The sequence below is a fragment of the Taudactylus pleione genome, unplaced genomic scaffold, assembly GCF_031769625.1.
Source record: "Taudactylus pleione unplaced genomic scaffold, aTauple2 ptg000127l, whole genome shotgun sequence".
Classification (NCBI taxonomy): Eukaryota; Metazoa; Chordata; class Amphibia; order Anura; family Myobatrachidae; genus Taudactylus; species Taudactylus pleione.
This window is the reverse complement of record NW_028284529.1, coordinates 8,739,452-8,765,988: the sequence shown is the minus strand read 5'-3', so window position 1 is coordinate 8,765,988 and position 26,537 is coordinate 8,739,452. Positions and strand designations below refer to the sequence as shown.

The 26,537-nt window shown below is 42.5% G+C and overlaps 1 protein-coding gene across 1 annotated transcript in view; it reads right to left on the bottom strand.

The window, feature by feature from the left end:
• TEK (TEK receptor tyrosine kinase) overlaps positions 1 to 26,537 on the bottom strand; it is a 148,376-nt gene that overhangs the window by 61,103 nt on the left and 60,736 nt on the right. Inside the window, exons 2-5 of the mRNA XM_088472619.1 lie at positions 9,514 to 9,825; positions 5,144 to 5,254; positions 2,258 to 2,410; positions 1,637 to 1,768 (exon numbers count right to left, since the gene is read on the bottom strand). Of these exons, the coding sequence (XP_088328745.1) occupies positions 1,637 to 1,768; positions 2,258 to 2,410; positions 5,144 to 5,254; positions 9,514 to 9,825 (708 nt within the window). The remainder of the gene's footprint in view (positions 1 to 1,636; positions 1,769 to 2,257; positions 2,411 to 5,143; positions 5,255 to 9,513; positions 9,826 to 26,537) is intronic.

The following is a 26,537-nucleotide window of genomic DNA, read 5'->3' as shown; positions in this document are numbered from 1 at the left end:
CCCGACACCTATCAGAATCTCGGCGCTGGCATCCCGAAGGTAAGTAGCGGGGTTAGGGGGAGGGTTAGTGATAGGGTTAGGCACTAAGGGGGAGGGTTAGATTTAGGCACTAAGGGGGAAGATAGGTTTAGGTACCGGGGAGGGAGGTTTAGGTTTAGGCACCGGGGATAGTTAGGGGTAGGGAGAGGGGGAAGATTAGGATACCTACCAACAGGTGTCTGTGCCCTAACCCTTACAGCAGGGGCATATCTATAATGGGTGCAGGGTGTGTGGGGCACATGGGCCCCTGGGTCCAGGGGGGCACCGCACCGCACATCCTGCACCCATAGTATTACTTACCTCTCCGGAGTCCCACGTCGGCGCGGAGGTCCGACGCTGTAAAAATGACTGGAAAGTGGCCGCGCGGCCATCTTCCCGTCGTTTGCGCATGCGCAGTACAGGAAAAATGGCCGCCATGGCCATTTTCCCGGTGACGTGCGCATACTCTATAGATTCTGGGCACAGTCTAGTGCCCAGAGTCTACAACTCCGGCGCTGGCAGTGCACAGCTCAATGCGCTGCCGGCCGCTGGACAGAGAGGAGGGGGACTGCACACAAGCCCCCTCCTCTCTAGAAATGCCTCTGCCTGACAGGATGCCAGCATCAGGTTTTTGACCGCCAGGATCCCGAGCGCTGGCATTCAGTACCCAAACCGTTGTTACAGCAGGAAAGTAGTACATAACATGTGTACTATGGTAAAAACTGTAAACTTTTACATTTACTGTATGCTCCAATACACTTATATTGCAGTGTCCCTCATATGGTCCTAAGTGCCTAACTACTGATTAAAAAGACTGTTGCATTATAAATGTGCTCCACAAGCAGGTGCTGTGCTTTGAAGGAAATGCAACTTACTTGAGCACAATGATCAGAAGAGATGTTGCCCATAGCAACCAATCAGATTCCAGCTATTATCTTCTAGAAGGTGCTAGTTAAATGTTAAGTAGAATCTGATTGGTTGCTATGGGCAACATCTCTTTTAAAACTCACTTCTAAAAACTCTCACTTTAGTAAATTTACCCTTTACAGTTGCTTCTGAAATATGTTTTCCATGTTCAGAATAAAGTACAACCTGCTCCTTCCCAAATACTGCCATAGAATGAGTGCCAGCAATCATTTCATGCGGAGTGGAATCATGTGACTTGGCAGGTAAGACAGTGGGTCGGTGCAGTATTTGCCCACACATTTTGACAAAGTAACTGATGCAATGTCATGCTTTTCCCTTATACATTCCAGGAGAATTGAAATCAAGGTAACAATTAAGTTCAAGACTGCACACATATGACTTTATGTATCATTTGCTTTGCTGAGTTCAATTTGGCTTAACACCTTTACTGAATATTTGTATTAGGCAGTACATCTCTTGACAAGGCACTGAGGGGTAAATTTACTAAGATGGGAGTTCTATTAAGAAGTGATGTTGCCCATAGCAACCAATCAGATTCTACTTCTCATTTATCTAGCATCTTCTAGAAGATAATACCTGTTAATCTGATAGGTTGCTATGGGCAATATCACTTCTTAATAGAACTCCCATCTTAGTAAATTTACCCCTGAGTGTATAATAAATCAACTGTGGCTGATAACCCATGGCTCACCCATCTCACATGTTGTCCCCATGAAACCTGGTGGGCAGATGCATTCCCCAGTGTCCTCATGGCAGACACCACTGTTACGGCACTCTGGACATGTTCTGTTGCATTGTGGTCCCCACTTCTGAGGTCCACATCCTGGAAAGTAAATTGAACATACAACATTTTTAATGTTTTGGAATGAATATCAAGTCATTCTATCACTACAATGTGACATCATTCCTGACTTTCCTTTTACAATTCTACCATTAACTACATTAACATATATTATCATATATTATATTAATGGCTCCACATTTATAACGTCAGAAAACCGAGACGTGGGCACAATATAATCCATCCCTTACTTCCAAACCAATGGCATGGCAATACAGAAACACCGACCAAATCAAGATGATGTATCCTAGTGCAACAGGCATTTAAAATCTGGGGGGGGGGTCAACATAAATTTAAAGTCCAAAATATACATTGTTACACATTTACCCTACACTGGTACTTTTCAAAACACATCTACCATTGCTCTCTTGAGTTGATGTACACAAAAATGCATTTGAGTAGTTAAGTCTAGTTGTACTAATACCTGCAGTACATATGAAATGAAATAAACAAATATAACATACAACTTACTTCTGACAATTAACCTGGTGGTAGCGGTGTTAAAGTGGTTTCCCCCGATGTAACGCACTAAGTACACACTTGCATCCTTGGGCTGAACGTTCGTTATGGTGTGCTCTAAGAGTCGTGACACTTCATGCTTTGGAACAGAGTGAAAGAAGGAATCTAGATACATGAAGACCAAGTAATAAGAGAAAGTGTGCTGTTAAAAAACAGACAAGGGGGTAAATATATTAAGCGGTGACTTACAAAAGCAGAACATTTAAAACAGCTATACCATTCAAAGCAAAACATGGTGTATATTTTCAATGGTATTGCCATTTTAAATAATTTTGCCTCAAGATGTGGTATTTTGGATACATCAATAATTGATTCTTAGAGTTGTACTAAACCTTACAATCGGCGGTATATCTACAATTGTTAAAGAATGTGCTCTGTGCTGTCTCCTCGTAGCTCCCTTGTTCCATAAGAATGGAGGTGCGCTGCTGCTCACACATGACCCAATTTGCCTTCTGTACATGTGTGTGTTACTGCACATTCTTCTTCCTCCATCCCCTGGACAGATAGGACATGCGCCTAAGAGTCTCTGGAGAGAGACTGTGCCCCAGACATACACCAGTGTCACATATAACAGCGGCGGTGCCACCACACACCACTGTGTCACCACCGCTGGCCGAACTACAAGTCCCAAGGCCACCGCTGCATGTAACTGCACTATAAACAATGCACGCAACTTGCACTAACCCACTCCTGGCTGGATCTCTCTCATATTGTATGTTCCTGCATCTTGCTGAATTAACCCTGTATTGAATCACATCCTGCTGTTCTACGTGGTCAAAAATCCAATCCCTGCTTAAGTTACTCATTGTATGGACTGACCTCCATCACACACCGCTGACACCTATCAATATAAGTTCTGCCAATAACAATAGCTGCAGGATGTGAAGTGCTCATGAGTCCCTGATACAAGGGGACATCACACGGAATGGGTATGATATACCGCCGGCCGCCTGGCCGGCGGTTTGATTCCCGTCAGCGGCAGCCCGACAGGAGCAGAGTGCGAAGCAGCGGAAGCCCGACAGCGCTGGAAATCCTGATCGTGGCTAGGTAAGTATCTCCTAACCTAACCTAACCCCCCTAACCCTAACCCTCCTTAGGGGTGCCTAACCATAACTTCCCCCCCAAGTGCCTAACCCTAATCCCCCCTCTAAGTGCCTAACCCTAACCACCCCCTTCCCCGCTGCCTAAACCTAAGTCCCCCGGGGGGGTGCCTAACCCTAAATCCCCCCCGGGGGTGCCTAACCCTAACCCTCCCTCCCCCTAGCCTAACCCTAACCCTCCCGGGGGGGTGCCTAACCCTAAGTCCCCCCCGGGAGCCCTAAACCTAGCCCTCTCCCCCGCGGCTGTCGGCTCGCGGCGCCCGGCATCACTACGATCATGATGCCGGGCGCCGGTCTCCCGGTGTCGGGGAAATGCGGGTGTCTACATCTAGACGCTCGGCATTTCACCCATGCCGAGATAAGACAGTCGGGAAGCCGGCTGCCAGTATTTAGGTAGTCGGCTTCACCCTGTGCCCAGAGCAGGATCTTACCAGCTGGGCAATAGTAAAGACTGGCACTGTGCTAGATTTTTCATGTATTGTGCACTGGAGCCAGCACTATATATATTGGGTGATGCTGGAGGGTCTTGAATGGCAGGTCTATTTATAACATTTAGACACTATTTTTCTATGAAAATCCATCCTTCATGTCCAACAATCACTGATATGAATTAATAAATAGGCTGCTCTATAGAAATCAATGTTTTCAGATAGCCTTAATGTGTTTACATGTCACATATATGTCACATATCATATGTAAAAAAAATAGGTAATCATGTCTCAATAGGTAATAATGTCCTAATTCAACCAGCTGAAACAAGAGAACACGATGTGTCAAAACTGTATTGAAGAATATTGAATGTTGGAAGAATGGAACTATTTACTGCCAGGTTGAATATAGATCAGACAAGACCAATACAATATGGAAGTTTAGGAAGCCTTCCTCAGCTGAATTGATCTATCTTGCTAGTTCTTCAAATTATGCTTTTTGGAGGATACATAATAAAACATAGTCAAAGTCTATTTTTCTTCAGCGCTGACCCTATTCTTTTCCTATCTAATTGTTTTCTTGTTCTGCATTCTAGAATACCAGATGAAACAGTACCATATTTACAATTCTCATTTATTAGTTACTCTAATCTAAACTATGAACATACTGTATAACTTCCAGCATGTAGCAATCTTATTGGAATAGAAAACAGATAGATGTGTAATTCACTTAGTTGCTAAGGGTATAAGTAGATATCACTTCAAGATGTATAATATAAAAGTAAATAAGTACATTTATAAAAAAAAATTGACAAATGAGCTCTCAATAGAGCAACAGAGTGTACACACTGTAGAGACATAAGTATAAACACAAGTATATTATAGTAATTAGCTCAATAGGAGCAACACAAATAACTTCTATAGCATAAAAATAGCTCCAAAAGGAGCAACTTTGTATCGGTCTGAAGGGGTGAGTGTCTCCGCATTGAATCCTACAAGACACCCATTTGCATCAATCTCAGTCCAGGTAAAGTGTACTGCACTCAGGTGGGCAAAGGCATTTCGAGCTTAACATAGCTCTTCCTCTTCCTGCATACAGCCTTGAGGAAGAGCTATGTTAAGCTCAAAATGCTTTAGCTATAATTTATCTGGTACATTGTAGAAAATGATAGCTGGAATCTGATTGCTATGAGCAACATCTTCATTTTGTCTCCACAAAATAATAACAAATCTCAAAGCCTTATCCAAAGGAAATTGGGACTTTGGAAATCACAAGACTCCCAGCAAAGTAAATATTTTCCATCACTCACTGTTCTTGAAGAATAGTGCATCTTCATCATTTTGGACCTTTTTCACAAAACTGAGTGTAACATTCTCTCCTATACTTCCAGTGATAGTCAAGGAGGTTGGGATAAAAGACGCTACAAAATAAATTTGAATAATAATAATGTGAGATAAATGCATGGTAGATAGCAAACTGTAATGTGTTATGAGTAGCTTTGCCTCTGAGTAGCAAAAACAAATGGGGTCTATGTACTAAGCATTGCTGAGAAATAAAGTGGACAGTGATAAATAACCAAACAATCAGCTCCTAACTGTCACTTTACAGGCTGTGTTTTGAGCTGATTGGTTGTACTTTATTTCCATCCACTTTACTGTATCTCTCTCCTAGGCATAGTACATAGACCCCTGTGTGCCTTATTTTAGTAATCTTGTAGAGCCTGCAAAAGGGAAGGAGGAGAACATATTATACCAGTATAACGTTTGTGCACCTTGTGATAAACCCCTTATTGCTGAAAGTGAAGGTGTCTTTTGTACAACACGCAGTTTTCAGACTAGTAGGGGAAAGCATAAACCTTCGGAGCAGTTTATATAGGGCAGTAAGGTATTGGGGGTAGATGTATCAAGCCTTGGAGAGAGATAAAGTACCAACCAATCAGCTCCTTACTGTCATTTTTCAAACACAGCCTCAAAAGTGACAGGAGCTGATTGGTTGGTACTTTATCTCTGTCCACTTTCTCTCTCTCCAAGGCTTAGTACATCTCCCCCTGGATGTTATATATGTTGGTTGCACAATAGCATTTTTGTATGCACTGAGGGCTAGATTCAGACCCGTTCGCTAAGAAACGTTCACTCATAGCCGGACGATTTTTCATTGTGCGCATGCGTATGCATCGCAGTGCACGTGCGCGAACCAGTGCAAGAGATCGGGAAGCGGTCACTCGCCGAGCATAGACAGGCTAGCAGAGTGAGTGACAGGAGAAGCTGTTTGTGGGTGGTGACGGGCTGGACATTATAAACTGGGGAGTGGAGGTGAGAACGTAGGCGTGCCTGAGCATCTTAACGCCATTTCAGAGGCGTGCATAATTAAGAGGAAGCGTCATAGTACACGTCACCTAGCTGGTTTTTACACTGAAGTGCTCGCAGTGCTTGCGGTAGGGTATGGTCTGCCTCAAGTGCTGTGTTCGCTTCCGATGGTGCCCGATGCACCGATGGTTGCATACACTTCCTGGAGATGACATGTGCAAGTGGGCGTCTTAAGACAGGCTGGTGGGCGTCTACATACACAAAGCAATCGCACGCCAAGACATAGTGCATCGCCAGCCATGCCATCACTTGGCCGAATCGGCATACGCTGGGAGCGAGCGTACACATCTTGCGAGCGGGTATGAATCGAGCCCTGAGACTCTTCCTGCCTTCCCTGGGCTGTGGGGACCACTTGAGAGGCAACTTGGCTCCTGTCCTTTACTATGTGATGGGACTACTAAAGTGGCAATTAAACTAGTTTATGTGTCTCTATTCTATTTTATCATCATCGTTTATTTGTATGATGCCACAGATTCTGTTTAGCCCAGTGTATGGCATACATGAAGACAGTGAACAAAATAACATGTACAAGGTAACAACTGAGCAGAATAATATTCACATGGATACAACTAACAGTATAAATATAATGGCATACAGAAAAGATTCAGTATCTTATATGACAAAGGACATGTGTGATGGATGATAGAAGACAGTCCTCAGGCATACCCGTGGGAGCATAGATTCTAGTGGGAGAGGGGGTATATGGTGGGATCAGTTAGGATAATTCAGTTTGGGGCATCGACCAAATGATGGGGCAGTGTGGAGAGATGTGGAAAGCAATCAGCAGAGTAAAGGGAAGATAGTAATAGTGAACATTTAAGCCATGAAGCATGAAAACCATGATGGTGGCAGAAGAGCAGAGGAAATATGTGGCTACAGATTTTAGATGGCTTTAAGAGATATGCAATTGGAGCTTTTGCAGACACATTTGGAGTGCAATCTTGGAAGCAAAGCATGTGGGTAGTCTAGTGTATAATATTTTAATTTAGAATCTTGGAGTTCCAGTTGCTTTGAACTGCTGGCATGACACAAATATTGTCTGGACTCACAACTGGGAAGATTAGACCCAGGAGTGATTAAGACCAGGACAACAGATAGCAGTGAAAGCAATGAGAAGCCTGGGTGAGGGGGAGTAGATCAAGTCAGAGTCAATAGGAGAAGGCTGGAGGTAAGCAGGCTGCAGAACTTCACCTCAGGGTCTGCAGGGAGGCAGAAGGAGAAGGGTGGAGGTTAGTAGGACACAAGAGTATGCTGCAAGGTTTGTAAGTATATGCCACATGTTCTGCTGGGAGGTACCAGGATTAGGCTACAGTGGTCACAGGGGTCAAGATTATTCAACCAGATGGTAGCAGAGCACCCAGTTCCATAGTAGGCTGCAGTTGTTTGATACTTGAAGACAAGGCAGGCGACAATGCTAAACCCACATTGTAGGGCTGAGGTTCCCATTCCCAAACGCGGTCCTCAAGGCTCCCCAACAGTTCAGGTTTTAGAGATATCCATGGTTGAGCACAGGTGGTTAAATCAAATTGACTGAGGTACTAATTAAATCACTTGTGCTCAACCATGGATATCTCTAAAACCTGAATTGCTGAGGAGCCTTGAGGACCGTGTTTGGGAACCTCTGGTCTAGGGGTTGTGAGACGATGAGAATGTAGATCAGACAACAGCTGCTCGCATAAGTAGACAGGTAGGTTATCTACAGAGCAGGACCCGTGCTATTGCAGTTGTAATGGAAAGATTGCCAACTGCACATCTTCTCTTCTCTGTTTGGAAGCATCTGCATTTTACTGGAACCACTAGGGAGGCAAAGTTGCCAATGCAGGGGATCCAGTACTATAATTACCCCTACCTGTATAGCACAGGGGGGTCTGGGACAGCTCCAGTGTTTTTTAGATTATAATAGGGAAGATTTTAATTCTAGCAGAGTGAGACCTCATTAATTTTCTTCCTGTCATAGTCTAGGCTATCTAGTGCTCGACCATATTGAGGATTTGGGTGGAGGCACATTTTTTAAATTATTATTTTACAGTGCACATGGGCCCTGTCATTATTACAGATGGCAGGTGCATCTTCCAATGCAGATCAGGTTGCGTTAAGGCCTTTGGTGGAGAAGCACATTTTTGAGGCACTCTCCAAGCAATATAATAAACATCTTCATACACACAAAAATGGAACATGTAGTATAAAGACAATGTTATAGGTTCCAAGTTTAAGGAACTGGCATGGTTTCAGAGATTTTGCCACTAAATTTAGAGCAGCAATTGTTTATAAGGCTAATTTTGCCTCAAACCTCTAAACCAATGACATATGTCCCCTTATTCTCAAGATTTAGTTAAACAATATATATAAAACAAACACAAGCACTATTTTAGGAGAAAAACTGAACATTTTCTGCACTGGAAAGGTATAACTGTAGGTTGGACTTTTTTCACAGTGAATCTGCTAAAGATATTTCAGCCTCTCTGCACATAGATTTGAACTTTTAGTTTGCAGAGGCTGATCACAAGTACAAAGAAGCACCAAGTCACATGATGCAAGCAAGCGAGCGGTTGAGGTGAGCTGATATGATATAGTGGTGTATTGTGGTGCACATCATTTTTGTATGTAGTTTGCTGTACTTTTCTCTTAATTCATGACACCATTGCGTATTCTTTCTAAAACATTGCAAGTTTCTTTGCACATTTGCATCAATCAATTTATCTAACCAGTTACTCATACACCTTTTACTCCGACTTAAAAATCCCTGGTTGGTGCACATGAAAGTGCATCAACCCAGGATTTTTGTCAGTGTAATTGGATACACCCAGGTCCAGGGACCAGGGGATCCAACTCGGGTAGCTTGTAGGGTTGGCCACGGGTCGATACCGTGTCACCCTGCAGTTTATACGGCGCAATCTGTGTCACGATGACCAAGATCATGCCGCATACTGCTCGATTGGCCTGCTTCAGTGGTGCTTGGAGATGACATCATCGCCAAGAGTCCACTGCAACCAGGGCCAGCCTGACCAGCGCTCTCCACCCGCCCTCCCTGCCTCTGGACCACTGCGGAGAGTGAGGTAAGAGAGATGGGGAGTGATGGGGAGGAATGGGAAGAAGCACTGCTTACCTGTGCCAGAAGAGGTGGGTCACTGCAGACCCAGCTCTGGTGTGAACGGGGTCTTTCCTGGGTCTGATCTGGGTTGGAAACGCCTTCCAAATCCCGGGTCAGACCCGGGACTTTGGTATAAAAGTGGTATAAGTCTGTCAACAAAAAGTAATTTAGGACATCAGTTATGAAAGCATTATAGAAAATTATTGGCAATTAACTAATTACCTTGTGCTGACATTTTCAATGTCCGTATTCTTGTTACCGTGTCTCGAGATTTCCATTCACAGTAATAGGCTCCAATGGCATCACCTGTCTTCTCTTTTTTCCACAACACTTTCTTTGCTGATCTCCTCGTTTCGTCCTGAGTAACTTCCAAAGGGACTTGATGCTTATTTACAATTGCGTCAAAGTCTCTTACAATAGTGATGGTCTCTGGAGAACTCCACTGAGGTGCAATACAAATCATAGATGTATCAGAATTTGAAATTAAAGGAAGTGAATTCACCAGGATCAGGTCTCTCACAGCTTCCACCGCATCTGAATATGATATAATATATACAAATTATCAAATCATTTTACTTGACATTACTAGAAACATTACTTCATGTTCTAAAAATAATTACAGAGGTTTTATTCTACTAGAGTAATTCAATCTTTATCTTTTGCAAGTTTCTGTCATTCCCAAGTTTAAAAGTGGGATTGGTCTGAGTACCCTGTATCTGATCATTGGAATGTTCACAGTAGCTCATAGATACATTTTCTGATGAACTGTAACCTCTTCTCTCTTATGATTGTGTTTCAAGGCAAGCAGTTGAATAATTACAGTTATGCCTACTTTAAGGCTGAAAGACAATAGAGCAGGGGTTCCCAACCACGGTCCTCAAGGCACACTAACAGTCCAGGTTTTAAGGATAGCCATACTTGAGCACAAGTGTGTTAATTAGTACCTAAGTTATTTGGATTTTACCACCTGTGCTCAGGCATGGATATCACTAAAACCTGGACTATTAGTGTGCCTTGAGGACCGAGGTTGGGAAACACTGCAATACATGAAAACAAAGGAGACTGCTTTGCTAACATATTAAGGGCCATATCCAATTAGCCGCAATAACATTAACTTTTCAGACCATTCACCCAAATTTGCGGCTCTCGCATGTTTGCACGCTCTCGTTTATCGGGCAATACAATTGAAAAAGGCGTAATAACACATTGGTCCGATAATTCTTTCATTGAAGACCAGCGAAAAGTGCAGGCGAAAATAAGGAAATCAGCCTGTAGCCCAAAAAAGGTAAAGTAAGGTAGAGTAATGGTATAGAAGTGTGTTAGTGGCCATAATCAAAGGGTTTGGGGTTCTTAAATTGTGTTAATTGGCAGTTATATGCATTTTTCTATAGCAGTGAAAAATTCTAGAAAGCTATTTTTTTTTGGCCAAAATAAATGCTGCAGTTAAATTATAGGTACATTAAAATGGGTGCAAGTATATTTTTGTGTCAATTTAGGGCACTTTTTAAAAAAACAAAAAACACCTGGTGCAGCCACCTGCAAATACCTGACCCAGTACTTTTAAACTCATTTTCCAACACTTTTTAGTTTTTGAAATGACGTCATTATTGTCCAAATGAAGCTAATTAAAAAAATAGTTTTGCCTAATTAGTCATTAAGAGGTGTGTCCAAGGAGTTCTGTGCCAAGTCCCAACATTTTTACACAAAAATAGGGATTTTGCACAACTTGTCACCTACTCAGGGATGGTGAAAAGCAGACTCCTGTTTTAAGGTGGGAGCTCCCGCTACCCCGGAAAGTAAAGAAAACTCCTGTTTCCTCACTGTGCTGTTGAGTCTGGATGGGGCAGAGACGGATGGGGCTTGAGTGAGGAGGATGTAACAACGTGACTTTGCTACTGCAGTGCTAGAGGCTGGCGAGCAGCGGTTGCTGCCTAGCACATAGTCAGACACACAGACTCCCTCCAGTGCCTTCCCACCCGGAGTCACATGGCTGTGACTGGAAGCAGCAGCGTCCTTCCCCTGATGGCTCTAACCCGATTCCCTAAAAAAAAATTAAATGTACAGTAAGTAGCAGATACTCGGGGACTTTTGTTTATTGTATGACAGAGCTTGCAAAGTAACAGTAAACTAAGCAGCTTTGTTTATTGTTGCTTTGCTCTGCGCAGATGGTTTCCCGTGGATGGAAGGATTGAGAGTTAAGGACGGGATTACCTTATCTTTCAGGGTTGTGATCTCTGTGGACAGTTCTCTGGAATGACAGACAGTGTGCACTCTGCAGGTCCCCACTGGGAGGACAGACTGCCTGTCATTCCAGAGAGCTGTCTAATGAGATCATAACTTTGCAAGATAAGGCAATCCAGTTAGTCCAGACAGCCCCAGCTTCACTCTGAACCCCCTCACATTCACTAATGTGAAAGCCCACCCTTTTATAATAGACTACCATACTCCCACCTATACTGCCACTGGTGCACCCTTGCTACTGTCCCCATAGTTCAGTCTGTTTCCTATTAGATTGTGAGCTCTCTCACCAGCAGGGCTCACCCTACCCTTTGATGTCCCTTTTTTATGCATACTCCATTGTCTTGGAACAGTGCTACTGTAGCTGTGAAATAATTTACAACAATATACATTCAGCCATATTTTAGAAAAGTGTATGCTTTTTTTGTATTATTCCAATGCTTTATTTTAGTTTATGCATTTTACATATGTTTTCACCTGACTCTGCAAGACACCCGCCGTAGTTGGAATAGATGGCCCCTTAAGTGAAGCTAGATACGCCCCTTTGGTCGGAGTTGGCTATGCTCCCTCTGTGGCGTCCATGCTGCGGATTCTACTACAGCCTATAATCTCCTTGAAACTAGTTTTCAGAAGTAGGCAAGTATGGTGAAAAGTAATTTGCGATAATTCCTATACAGTTTTCGCATATGCGAGAACTGCAGCTAATATGAGTTTGCGATAACTATGGGCTCGATTCTATTCAGCGCGATGTAAATAGCTCCGGGAGTTAGCTCCCGGAGCTATTCAATACACCGTGCTGACAAGTCCGACTAATGATTTCTTCTCTCATCCCTCCGGGGATGAGAGAAGAAATCCGACAAAAGTCCCGGCGCGAGGCTGTTTTCTGCCCTTAGCGCCGGGAAAACAGCCTTGCGCCGGGAAGTTAGGTAGGGAAATGCCCGTTATCGTGCCTAAACACCCTGTTTAAGGCGTGATAACGAGCCTTCCCCGACCTAACAGCGCGATGAATTGAATAGCTCCGGGAGCTATCTCCCGGCGCTATTTACATCGTGCTGAATTGAATCGTGCCCTATGTTTCCCAAATAATTCTCAGAATTGAAAACTTGTTGGAAAAAGGACATTATCATGGAGCCGCTCTATCCAGTGGCGGCTCTGGAGCCGCCACTGGATATGGCCTTAAGTTTTGTCACATTTGTGATTGTGATTATTCTTACAAAAGGGCCCCTTCTATCCTTGTTCTACCCAGGCCATGGAATTTTCCCAATTATGCTGCAACAGCAAGTTTTTGATGGTTAACTTAGGACAGAGGGACATATCCCCTAAAAAAGCAGTACTGTACCGTGAAATACATGAATGGTGGCGCAGAGATAAGCGGTTCCTTTTTACTTGATTATATTTGGATCTCAAAAACTGTATTGCATTGGCTATCATCTCTCACGTGTTTTAAATAGCCAATGACATAAATCTGAATTTGCGCTAATTTGGCAAAATAAAAAAGAGTCAAAACTGATCTGCTCATCTCTAGTTGCCAGTCAGGCAGGTGTATACAGTATGTTTACAAAAGCATGCATATTAGAGCTGTGCAGATTTGGTTTTCAGAAAATCAAAACATGCCAGAACTTGGGGGTACTGAGTGAAACCGAGTCCAGGGTCGGGTCTTTCTGCCAAGTTTGGATCTCAGAACAGGGCAAACATATTTTTCCTGGAAATGTCAGATATTGCGTGTTTTGGATTGTATATAACAGTATGTCCCTCATGATCAGGCACAATTAAACACAGGAGATTGTAGGGAGAAGGTGTGGGCTGTAATTGTTTACAAAAACCATTAGGTGCTCTTAAAACAGAGTTGTAGTAGGTAGGTGGAGTAGGTGCCTGGGAAGGGTGACTGTACAGTATGCATCTTTGTCATTGTATAAATGAGTGTATGCTAGTTAGTATGTTTATTTATTTGTCAGACACACTAGCTAGCAAGTTACCTGTAATCCAGTGCAAAGCAAACTGCATGCAAGCAGGCTACTGTGTGTTTGTTTGTCAGACACTTTTATCACCTGAAATCACTGCTGCAGTGCAAAAAGTAAATTTTGGCAACCATGCTTGATCCTAGATTTAAGTCCTATGTAATGTATTTCTTTCCAACTGACACAGATCTTAAGAGATGCAATTAGCTCCTTGTGAGCAAGTTGTCAGCTCAAGTGGCACATGACACCATGTCTCCTGCTACAGTTTCTCAGATCAAATGGCACATGACACCATGTCTCCTGTTTCAGTTTCTCCTGCAAATGCTGCTGCCATCAAAAAAACAACCTTTTTAATGAGACCCACTGGTGATGATGATGAGCCAACTCCGCGCAACTGAATGAAACATTATGATATATGGTGAGGCTTAAAAGAATTGCACACATTTATTAACACAGTGATTCAATCTGATACAGTAAGCATCAATAGAATGGTCGAGGATTACTTTAATTGTAATGTAGAAATCAGCATGTCACACAGTCCTTTTCAATACTGTGAGAAAAAAAGGCAATTTGGAACCCCTTGTACAAACTAGCTTTGGTATACTTAGGTCACCCACCTGCCAGTGGGTACTTGGAAAGATTGTTTAGGCACAGCCGGGAACCTTGTGATGGATTGGCGTAGGAGGCTACTTCCAAAAAATGTGGAAAACATGTTCATCAAAATAACTACAAATTCTTTGAGGAAGATCTTTGCCGCCAATTACAACAAACAGAGCTAATATTGTGTGAAGATGATAAAACCATTGGTGGCTTGGTATAACCAAACCACTAAGATGTTTTCTTTACAGTTATTACTGTTAGGAATCAATCAGCTAATGCTTTACCTGGCTTCCACTACATAGATACTCCACCTCCATGTACTGGTCTCAAGCCTCTGCACTAGTTCTTGATTAATTAAAACATTATATAGTGTCGACAAGTTTATTAAAATGCCATCCTGTCTGCCACTGCAGTTCCACTATGTTTCATAGATGTGCTACATTCTTTTCAACTGCCATTTGTTTGTGCCGCTGCTCTATCACTTAAGCTGGGTACACACAATTTACGATGTGTGTACCCAGCAACAGCACGATGCAGCAATACATTGCATGTGTATTACACACTGCATGATCCAGTGTACGAAGACACGATGTGTCATTATATGCTGCATTTAACAGCACTGCGTCATTCATTGAATCATCAAGTCATCAAAGTAATCAAAAGCCAAAACCAAAGCCAACACATTTCGAGGCTGGTTTTGCCAAAACCAAAACACTAGGAAGATTTAGAACCAAAACCAAACCCCTAACACGGGGGTCCATGCGCATCTCTAATGCATATTCTCCTATGCGATATGAACTTTGATAACTCAAAATAGAAAAAAGCAGAATTGAAAACAAATACATCATATCATTCATTTATACATTATACACAAATCATAAAATTTTGGGGGAACAATGACATTCGTGTTACCTACATATCTTTGTACCTCAATGAGGTGTGTTTTGGCGCATGAGCACAGCATATTTTCTGTTTTGTAATAATAAAAATAATAATTTATAATAATAATTTCCAGGTTGTCTTTTTCCTTTTCTTGTCCCAGTAACCACCCAGAATAAAATTTCTATTCCACTAGATCTGCAGATATGGCAGACAGAGGCCGTCCAGATTTTGGTAAATATTACTATTACTATTCATCCAATGTGTGACACATGTGGTGGGATTTTGCAGCAATGTGAGGGGCATATTGAGATGAGTTATGTAGGAGTGTTGAGGTTTATTTTGTGCTGTTTTTTAATTCTTTAAGTAAGGGTATTATGCTATCCTTGTAAAGGTTGGAGTGGCGCACATGTTGCCCTTGAGTATGTCAGGTTACACATCACTTGTCTAAACTATATAACAGACATGATATTCATTTTAGATCCTATGATAAAGTTTTCCCACTTTTTTTTGTGGAAATATTGTCTCAGGTGCTTTAAATTAACATTTCCATTGAAACGTCCTTCCTGTACTTACAAAAGCTTAATTGATAGACTTATTGTATTTACTTCTTGGCTGAACTTGTAAGTCTGATTGGGCAGTGGGGAAAACATAACAAATACCCTTAAGTATATTTGAGATATTACAGATGTAATTGTTCAATGTGCCGAAAATAATACAAAAGGGACAACTTGTATTATACGCTTTAAGAACTTTGGAATGATGCACTATTTTATTTTTATTAAAGACATTTGTGATTACTATACACTTCTTCTCTGTGGGTCTGATTCACTGTGGATCGCTATTCTGCTTATACACACGCAACACAGCTGCTAATATCAGCGGTGATATGTAAATGTTTGCATTTGCATTGCGATCACAGCCTGACAAAAGGGTGCCCACTTCCCCTTACTCACATCCATATACTTGGGCAACACAGCAAAACAATCGGTAGCATCGAGTAACATCGGACCCATACGCACAGTAAAGGCAAGTCAGACCTCACTCAGGAATTGCTTACTTCAGTGCACGCTATGAGACCGCAGACTGCATATGGCATCGCAGTGGATAATTTATGCACGGCCATGCAACTGCGTCCCAAAGCACTGGCACGCCTGTGTTTTCCTGACCACCCCCCATCACCACCCACAAACGGCACTTCCTGTCAATCACTCTACCATGGTCTGGGTAGCCTCTGCGATCGCAGTCCCGATCTTAACTGCGATGCGTACGCATGCGCAGTGCACGGAGCGAGCGGCCACACATTACATGGAGTGTGCAGTCATCTGCCTAACAGGGCAGCCAGCTGAAAGGCAGGCAGAGAAAGATGTTCACCGACCGCTCTGATTGTGAAATTGAATCACAGACAATCCAAGCGGTCAGGTAGTATTCTCTACCTGGCTCCCAGCCTGCGGTCGGACAGTGAATGGCTGTCAGCATGCTAATTGGTGGATGGCTGGAGCTTTCCACCAATCAGAGTGCTGACAGCCATTCACTGTGTGGTAGCATGTGTAGAGTAGACATGAACGGAGACTGCGCAGGACCGCTGGAGGAGTAAGTTATGATTTTATTTAATTTGGGGTCTGATTTTTTTTACATTTGTGGAGGAGAGGGTTGTCAGATCTGAGGTCTGCTTTTACTAATTGGGGGTGGCATTAGGGCGTTCGATCTGGGGTTTGATTTTATTAATTGGTGAAAGGGGGCAGTGAGTGTCTGCTCTGAGTATGATTTTATTAATGAGGGGGGTCAGTGGCTGTCCGATCTTGGGTCTGATTTTATTAATGGGGAGGGGACAGTGGGTGTCCTATCGTAGAGGCCCCAGTACATTGTTTTGCTCAGGGCCTACAATACTATTAAGTCAACCCTGGTTTCAGATATCAATATTCACAACATTTTAAGCATTGAGAAACAATGAATTTTATGCGCTCAGAACATTTAACTATTGCTATTTACAGTAGGCCCCTCAGTCCGTTATATACAGTTCCTATATCTGGTAAACAAGACTCCTATACCATCTTGCACACCAGTCTGGTTTTTACCACTGAGACTTGTTCTTACAGCCACCATCGGTTCCAGCCAATACCGTCAAACATCGGTCTCATCCGATGCTTACAACATTGGACTATTATCAATTCAGTTCCCAAATTCATCAACATCGGTCCCAACCGATCAACTTTATCAATTCATCAACATCGGACTTATATCAATTAAGTTCCTCAATTCATCAACATCGGTCCCAACGATCAAGTTCATCAATATTGGACTTATATAAAATAAATTAATCAATTCTTCAACATCGGTCTCAAACCGATCAGTTCATCAATTCTTGAACATCATGATTCAAATCCATCAAGTTCTTCAAATCATAAGCATCGATCTCAAACTGATCCAGCTCTCAATCCAGCATCATCGATCCCAGTCCGATCCTGCTCATTTATTCAGTATTATCATCTACCGTTCTCATTCCAACCTGCTGTTTAATAAAGACATTCCATTCTTGTTCTCGCCTTCGGGCCCATCATCCTCTGCAGCTCCTCTACCTCCTCACAGCAACACATGTGGAGGTCCTGGCTCAAGCCACCCAGGTTTAATAACACCTCCCAAGTCTCTGGAGGATGGTGTGAAACGGTTGGCTTATGTATTTCTCTGTGGTGGACGCACCAAATTAGATTTGAGACTGGTAATTTGCAGATATGATATGTGAGAATAAGCTGTTGGTTGCATACTTATTAAGTTTAAGACACATCCAAGTGGCTGTGTGGTTATATACTCATATGTGTCAGATTTTAACATATTCTTGCTGTAGTTAAAAGGTTGAAATTGCCTACTTATGGAACAATATAGGAAATAGTCAACTCAAGATAAACCTGCAGAATGGCAGCAACTTGTATTGTGACTAAACATGGTAAACAGTGTTAATTTTGTAAAACATGGCATACAGAGGAAAAGATATTTGTATATATCTGAGTAATAGAAAACCTTTATCCTGTACCGAAATAAATAAATAAAATGTACAAATGGCTGCTCCTCTCTGTGAGACCCCTATTAGGGCTAAACAAACATACCCTAAAAAACCACTGGGAGGTCACACAAATGAAATATTAGTAACTTTTTTGTAAAATTAAGGCGTAACTCACGATGTTGGGGTAGTTAAGGTTATTGGTTAGGATATTGATTATTCTCTACTAAGAAAAATAAAAGAATTGATGCCTAGGGACAAATTTACTAAATTGTGAGTTTTTAGAAGTGAGTTTTTAAAGTGATGTTGCCCATAGCAACCAATCAGATTCTAGCTATTATCTTCTAGATGGTGCTAGCTAAATGTTAAGTAGAATCTGATTGGTTGCTATTAGGGATGTGCAGGCTCGGATAGGTTCGAGTTTGCACGTGGCGTTCGGATTTTTCCCTCCAAAAAAACGGAACTCAGAACGAGGCAAAACGTCATCTTACATGGACGAACATCATCATTCCTGGACAAAAGACCAGGAATGATGATGTTCGTCCATGTAAGATGACGTTTTGCCTCGTTCTGAGTTCCGTTTTTTTGGAGGGAAAAATCCGAACGCCACGTGCAAACTCGAACCTATCCGAGCCTGCACATCCCTAGTTGCTATGGGCAACATCACTTTTAAAACTCACTTCTAAAAACTCTGACTTTAGTAAGTTTACCCCCTATAGTCTTAAGTATGTCCGATGAGCTCTATACCTGGTCATTTAAAACCAATGTGAACACCCAATTAAATAAAGGCCCAAGGCCACCATACATAGATCAGTATAAAAAGTTAAATCTTAAAATGTATTGAAGAATATAATTTCACCGAATACAAATCTTCATCACAGTTAGCTGTAACTTTTTCCACCCTTGAAATCAAGGTTTTTTGTCCTTATTTCAGGGATACAAATTCTCAATTTTGTGTCCGTATAGTGGATGTCTCAGCTTCTTTACCCTACATGTTTCATCTCCTGACGAGACTTCTTCAGTGGTTAATCTCAAAATTGATACATAATTGTTAAATACAGATGTAATACAAGATGTATACTGGTTTTTCACCAGGTCGAAAATTCAATAAAATGTGAAAACCTCCTCCTGTACCTTAGAACATGTGTGATTGCAACTAAACACTTCTATGGATGTATCAAATAAGATGACCATCAAATGAGGAAGAGATATTGATCTCCACTAGAAACAAACAGAGGATTATGGCCCTCATTCAGAGCCGGACGCTCTGACAGAGCGCTCGCTATGAATCAGGACGTCCTTTTTTTTTTATGGAGCGGCCTCCTGGCCGGTCACATTGCTGTGTGTTGCCACCCACAGCTAATGCGAGTGGCCAGGATGATGGTTGCGATGGTCAAGACCATGGCGACCATCGGGCTTGCGACGAGACCCTTGTGGAAGGGTCTCGTGGCCGCAAGCCCCAGAGAGCTTTCAGCTCAAACAGAGCCGAAAGCTCTCCAACTGACATCACTTGTGATGTCAGTGGGGCCGCCCCCAAACGGTAGGCGTTCTCATGGGAACGCCTCCGTCTGGGCAGCCATCCCCCCGGCCCACCCACCAAAGGGGGCATGCTGTCACTCAACATCGACAGCACGCCCCCTTTGGTGCGTGACCCGGAGCGATGGATTGCCCGTCACTATCCGGGTCTCGCGCATGCGCACGACGGAGCCGGCTCCGTCATGCGCATGCACTCTGGGCCACCATCGACCCGGTTGCGAGCGCTCAGCGCTTGCGACCGGGTCTGAATCAGGCCCTATGTGCACTTCTGTGAGCATGGGGATGCACCTGTGTCTGTTTCTAGTGGAAATCGATATCTCTTCTCCGTTTTATGAACAAGACTCTAAAAAAGATAAGGGGGACAGCCCGCTAAATATGGTGGACCCCTCCTCCACATCCTGCCCAGGCTCCCCAGACCAACGTCATCAACCAGATGAGGGAGCCAAACAGTCTGATAGATGTCATAGTAATAGACCTGTTGTTAGACATTATTATGCTGAAATTAATAGCCATGGTAAGTCAACTTCAACTACACGCAAAGCTCTATCCCTACAACATGTTAGTACAATATGAATTCCCAGTATACCAGTGGTGGGAGCAGGACAAAATGCTCATGTATTTCCTAACACTGGAACAAATCTAACAGACTGTGGACCTGATTCAGAGATGTATGTTCATCCGACGATGAACGTACTTCTCTGATTATTAGGGGTCTGCACCTGCACAGGACCTGTTCTGCGCATGTGCAGAACGGGTCCTGCGATCTTAGTCGTAGACCCTCCAAGCCACAGCATGATTGACATGCTGTGGCATTTGAGGGCGGAGGGTGGGCGTGCCTGGTCACTGTTCTCGGCGTCTACCTGATTTTCCGGGAGGGACGAGGCCAATCTCTTGCATGACCAGGTATCAGGTCAGGCTGCGAAAAGCTTCAGCTCCCATAGCCTTACCAAAGGAGCAACCACCGCGACTATCAGTTATGATGGATGCAATGGTGATCCCAGTCTGCGACCTCGGTCGCAGTGCTGGGATCGCAACTGCAGCCCGGAGGTGTCTGACACCTACTTGTGCATTAGCATCAGAGATGGACTGATTTGCACAGCCGTTTGCGTGCGGCTTTGCAAATCCGTCCATCTCTGAATCAGCGCTGTGTTTTGTCTGAACTAATCCAAATTTAATCGGCCGGAGACAGCACACTGAAAGTGAGGTTCTCAGCCATTCCACAGGAATACTCAATTTTTACCCCAAACACAGCCCACAATAGGGCTTATAACCACTGCTTTATAAATTAGGATGCACGATTCACTTTATGATGTTGGGGTATTTCTTGATACCCCATCAGAAACAAAGAGGACCAAGCCCTTAGAATTATTTTGTAAGCAATAAATGGCTCTAGTGAAGTTTTATTTAAATAAAGGTATTTTTCAATTCGGCGTGTGTATCATATAATATATATATATATATATATTTATTTCCTTTACATGTGCAGTACATGTGCCAGCAAGCCATGTCTGCCAGGGCTTGCTGACACTTGTGGTTCTCCAAATGCCAGCATTCCCTGAAAGCCCTAGAAAATGCTGGAACCTGTAGTGCACCAGCAAAGAACAATATGAATACTATTATTAACTAATCATTAAAATTATTAACCCCACACCCACTGCCCTGGGCTGTGGGGAAGAGCATTAGTGCTATTGACACTAGGGCTAGTTAGACCAAGGATGGGGGCTCACGCATTTATTTTTGTTTTTGGGAACAAACCCACTTAGAGGTATTGGTGTCTACTACCTTTGACAAAATTGCTGAAAAACATTATTGAATTTGCACCGTCCACAGAGTCGCCAACTCTGCTAAGGAAGAAGGAAAGTTCCAGAAAAAGTTACAGTGGAAAATCTTGTAGCACTTAAGATACTCCTTCAGAAAACGTATAATGACCTGGTGTGACCTATATATAGTTGTAGTGTGGCTTCTCTCTGTAGAAGAAAGGAATAAGTATGGTACCACCCACTGTTGCAGGGCAAATTTCTCTCCTTTATGACCCAAATATAGATGATTCCCAATCAAGTACACTCTCATCTATACATTCACATAACTGTATCTCTGCAACTGTAACATATATGTTTGAATGTTTCACACATACTTCTATTCTAAAACTACTGTCACTTCTTTGTATTCTGGGCCTGATTCAGAGCCGGACGCTATTTGCGCTCGCTCGTTCAGAAAAAGGGGCCGGCTACTTAAATTGAGCTCTCGCTCTTTGCGGTCTGTTGACGCCTCTATGTCTGAGCGAACGAACGAAACATGCGCTCGCTATTTTGTAAAGACGCCCCCTGGCCGCTCGCATCCTACGTCATCTCCGCTATTTATTAGATTAATCGAGTACATCGAAAGGCGTCTGAACTGCTCGCAGTGCTTGTGGTTGGATTTTCCTACCGCAATCATGCGAACAGTTCAGGCTAAGAAACAACCAAGTGACGTGGTCGATGACGCTGCTTTGTTAATTATGCACACCCTTAAAACGCCCGTTTTCACCGTTTGGCACGCCTGCGTTCAGATCTCCACTCCCCATTTTCAAGCACCTTCCCCTGTTACCACCCACAAACGCCTCATCCTGTCACTCAAATTAGCAGGCACTCGCTATTTTGCGAACACACGATTTCCGACCGCACTGATTGGTTGGCGCATGCGCATTACGAACCATACGCATGCGCAGATGTGCGAATATCGCTCGGAGCGAACGAGCGGCCGCTTACGAGCGGCTCTGAATCAGGCCCTCTGTCAGACATGGAGGTGATTGTGAGCTCCCCACTACTGCAAATGGACCCAAAGGGAGGCTAAAATCCTCCTACATTCACCCCATCCTTGTTCCGATATACTATTCTGTCTCATATAACAAATCTCCCCACATCTTTCATTAAGCCTCACATGTCAGAGTCTTATGTTCCAAGAAGACCCCCACAGAAGGTGTCAACAGTGACAAAGGTATAAAAAGACACAACAAGGCTAAGAAGATGACACACCTATTAAATCTGAACTGTATGAAGTAATGTGTGTATAATGAGCACTTCTTATGAGCCAAAACTCTGTCTACAGTATAAGAGAAATACATCCTCAATTGTGGTGAAGGGTAGATCAAAAGGTGGTGACTGATAATGGAGACACAGGTCATATACTGTATATCAAAGGAAAGTAAGAAGACAAGATAACTGCTTGGAGAAGACTAGAACAAGAGTACTGTGATCAGTGAAGGTGGCACACTGTATAATTAAGTAGCCATATAATCCTTTTAATTTGGAACACATGTAAATGACACAGATTGTGTGGCTGATTCAAACCAGGTGAAATGGAGACATGAAGTCAGCCAGCTGCAGAACCTGTGTGATTCATGACAAAATAGAGCCTTGAAAAAAAAACAGATTGTTGGCTGTATTGCCTTGTCCTACAACAACAAAAGAATTTAGAGTTTATAATCATATATCTACCCCTTAAATAAGTAGCATGGCTACCAAAGTGGTAAAGTTACAAGTGTTTGGTATAGTACTGCCAGACAACCCATTTGAAAATTTTAAGGTACAATCTAAAATCCACAATTTGCTATAAGAAAATCACGAGAAGAAAGGTAGTGGTCCCACCTGATGTTAATGCAACAGACTGACTATACATATACATCAGCGACAGATTGTCGCAATCCCCGAATCGGTAAAATCATCTAAAAATCCCAGATAAAGTGATCCATAAAACCTCACACCCCTAAAGCCCTTATGCCACAAGATAAATATACAACAACATATGGATGGAACCCTAAACAAGATATACAGTCAGGTGCATAAATATTGGGACATTGACAGAATTTTCATATTTTGGCCTCTATTCACCACCACAATGGCTTTGAAATGAAACAAACAAGATGTGTTTTAACAGCAGACTTTCAGATTTAGTTTGTGGGTAATTACATCCAAATCAGGTAAACGGTGTAGGAATTACAACAGTTTCTATATGTGCCTTCCACTTTTTAAGGGGCCAAAAGCAATGGGACGATCAACTCAAAAGCTATTTCATGGACAGGTGTGGGCTATTCCCTCATTATTTAATTATCAATTAAACAGGTAAAAGGTCTGGAGTTGATTCTAGGTGTGACATTTGCATTTGGAAACAGTTGCTGTCGACTCTCAATATGAGCTCCAAAGAGCTGTCACTATCAGTGAAGCAAGCCATCATTAGGCTGAAAAATCAAAACAAACCCATCAGAGAGATAGCAAAAACATTAGGTGTGGCCAAATCAACTGTTTGGAACATTCTTAAAAAGAAAGAACGCACCGGAGAGCTCAGCAACACCAAAAGACCCGGAAGACCACGGAAAACAACTGTGGTGGATGACAGAAGAATTATTTCCCCGGTGAAGAAAAACCCCTTCACAACAGTTGGCTAAATCAAGAACACTCTCCAGGAGGTAGGTGTATATCTGTCAAAGTCAACAATCAAGAGAAGACTTCACAAGAGTGAATATAGAGGGTTCACCACAAGATGTAAACCATTGGTGAGCCTCAAAAACAGAAAGACAAGATTAGAGTTTGCCAAACAACATCTAAAAAAGCCATTACAGTTCTGGAACATCCTATGGACAGATGAGACAAAGATCAACTTGTACCAGAGTGATGGGAAGAGAAGAGTATGGAGAAGGAAAGGAACTGCTCATGATCCAAAACATACCGCCTCATCAGTGAAGCATGGTGGTGGTAGTGTCATGGCGTGGGCATGTATGGCTGCCAATGAAACTGGTTCCCTTGAATTTATTGATGATGTGACTGCTGACAAAAGCAGCAGAATTAATTCAGAAGTGTTTTGGGAAATATTATATGCTCATATTCAGTCAGATGCTTCAGAACTCATTGGACGGCGCTTCACAGTGCAGATGGACAATGACCCGAAGCATATTATGTTATGCAATGGCCAAGTCAATCCCCTGACCTGAATCCGATTGAGCATGCATTTCACTTGATGAAGACAAAACTGAAGGGAAAATGCACCAAGAACAAGCAGGAACTAAAGACATTTGCAGTAGAGGCCTGGCAGAGCATCACCAGGGATGAAACCCAGCGTCTGGTGATGTCTATGCATTCCAGACTTCAGGCTGTAATTGCCTACAAAGGATTTGCAACAAAGTATTAAAAAGTGAAAGTTAGATTTAGGATTGTTTAGTTTGTCCCATTACTTTTGGCCCCTTAAAAAGTGGAAGGCACATATAGAAACCGTTGTAATTCCTACACCGTTCACCTGATTTGGATGTAATTACCCTCAAATTAAATCTGAAAGTCTGCAGTTAAAGCACATCTTGTTTGTTTCATTTCAAAGCCATTGTGGTGGTGAATAGAGGCCAAAATATGAAAATTCTGTCAATGTCCCAGTATTTATGCACCTGACTGTAAGTGACAATTATTACAAGATAACAGATTTAGGAAATGTGATTGTGTGATGATGAAACTTAGGCACACATTCAAATAAATAAGTTGCAAAGAAGTGCTCAAATTTATATCTAGGTGAATGTTCTGAGAAAAAGGAAATTATATTCTTAAACGTTGGATCATTTATTTTTACTTAATGAAAAGTTTAAATTCTAACATGTACAGTACTTCTACACTGCTCCTTTCCTTCAACAGAGACTGTTGAAATGTGCAAGTCTTTCAGTATATAATTACATTTGTATTCTGGAGTTTAGCAAGAGTAATAACTCAGTGGAATTATGTTGTCTCTGACAAGAGTGGAAGTCTAGCTTGTTAACATAGATTACATTTTTAGATTAGCATCTTTATCCTGCATTTAATGAATAAAGAAGACAAGACAAAAAAACTTATAAGGGAAAAAGAGGTTGTGGATGGGTGTCGGATATCTGAAAATCCAAATTTGACTTGGAATCAAAACGGATGCTCCCAGTATTAGTTAATGTTTAATTAATCACGTTTCGAAGGGGAAACACTTATATTTTTTCTTCCTACAGTATATTAGGAACCAAGAGGTGGACAACTGCTGAATATATAAACTCTACAAGCAGACCTAGGGGCCTATTCATCAACACTAAAATATCGATGGCGGTAATTAGGTTTAGAACTCCGATTAGATTCTACCTAATTATCGGAGGAATTCATCATTCCTCCTCTCTATAAGTATCTATTCCGATAAGCTGTCATTTTTGCGATGACAGCTTTTCAGGAAATAGATACTTTTCCCTATGTACTCTAACTTACCGCAGCTGTAATCAGTGCTGCGCATGTTCCGTTACATTCACAAAGCGGTGCATGCGCAGCACTGATTACAGCTGTGGTAATTCTGTGTCCGTCCCCCGCCCTCCCCCACCTACCTGGCCGCCTGGAACCCAACAGGCTGTAGCCATGGACCCTGACCTCCTGCGTGGCTTGCTGAAGATTTTTTCTTATTTATTTATTTTGTAAAAAAACTTTATTTTATTTTTTTTCCAACTTTACTGTGTTCTGCCGGGAGAACACACTCAAAGCAGCAGCCGAAGCCGGAGGAGAGACCAGGGAGCGACGGAGGGAGCCGAGGAGGACCTGCTCACGCTGACAGCAGGTAATTATAACCTAAGGTATAAGGTAAATATGTCACCTGAGAGTGGCGGATAGTAACATCATCAAATTCCGAAAATACATCATTGTTAGAATTTGATGAATAGCCGAATTTCTACATCTCTGTACTAATGTATGGGGAGTGTGGAAATTAACGCAGATGGACTTAACCAGGAGATATCAGTGATATCTCCTGTGTTAATTGTGTTAATGAATACTAAAAAAAACGTTAATTAAGGAAAATATCCTTAAAACCGTTATATTAGTGTTGATGTATAGGCCCCCTAATGATGAAAATTATACATTGGTAGGAGAGAGAATTGAAAAGTATTTTTTTTCCTTACACATACTGAGAACACAGGAAAAAAGGTATACTCTGTGGCAGGGACACTCTTATAAAGGGAGTGATTCAATTCAGCGAGAGTTGAATAGTGGCGGGAGCTCCCAGAGCTATTCAACTCAGCG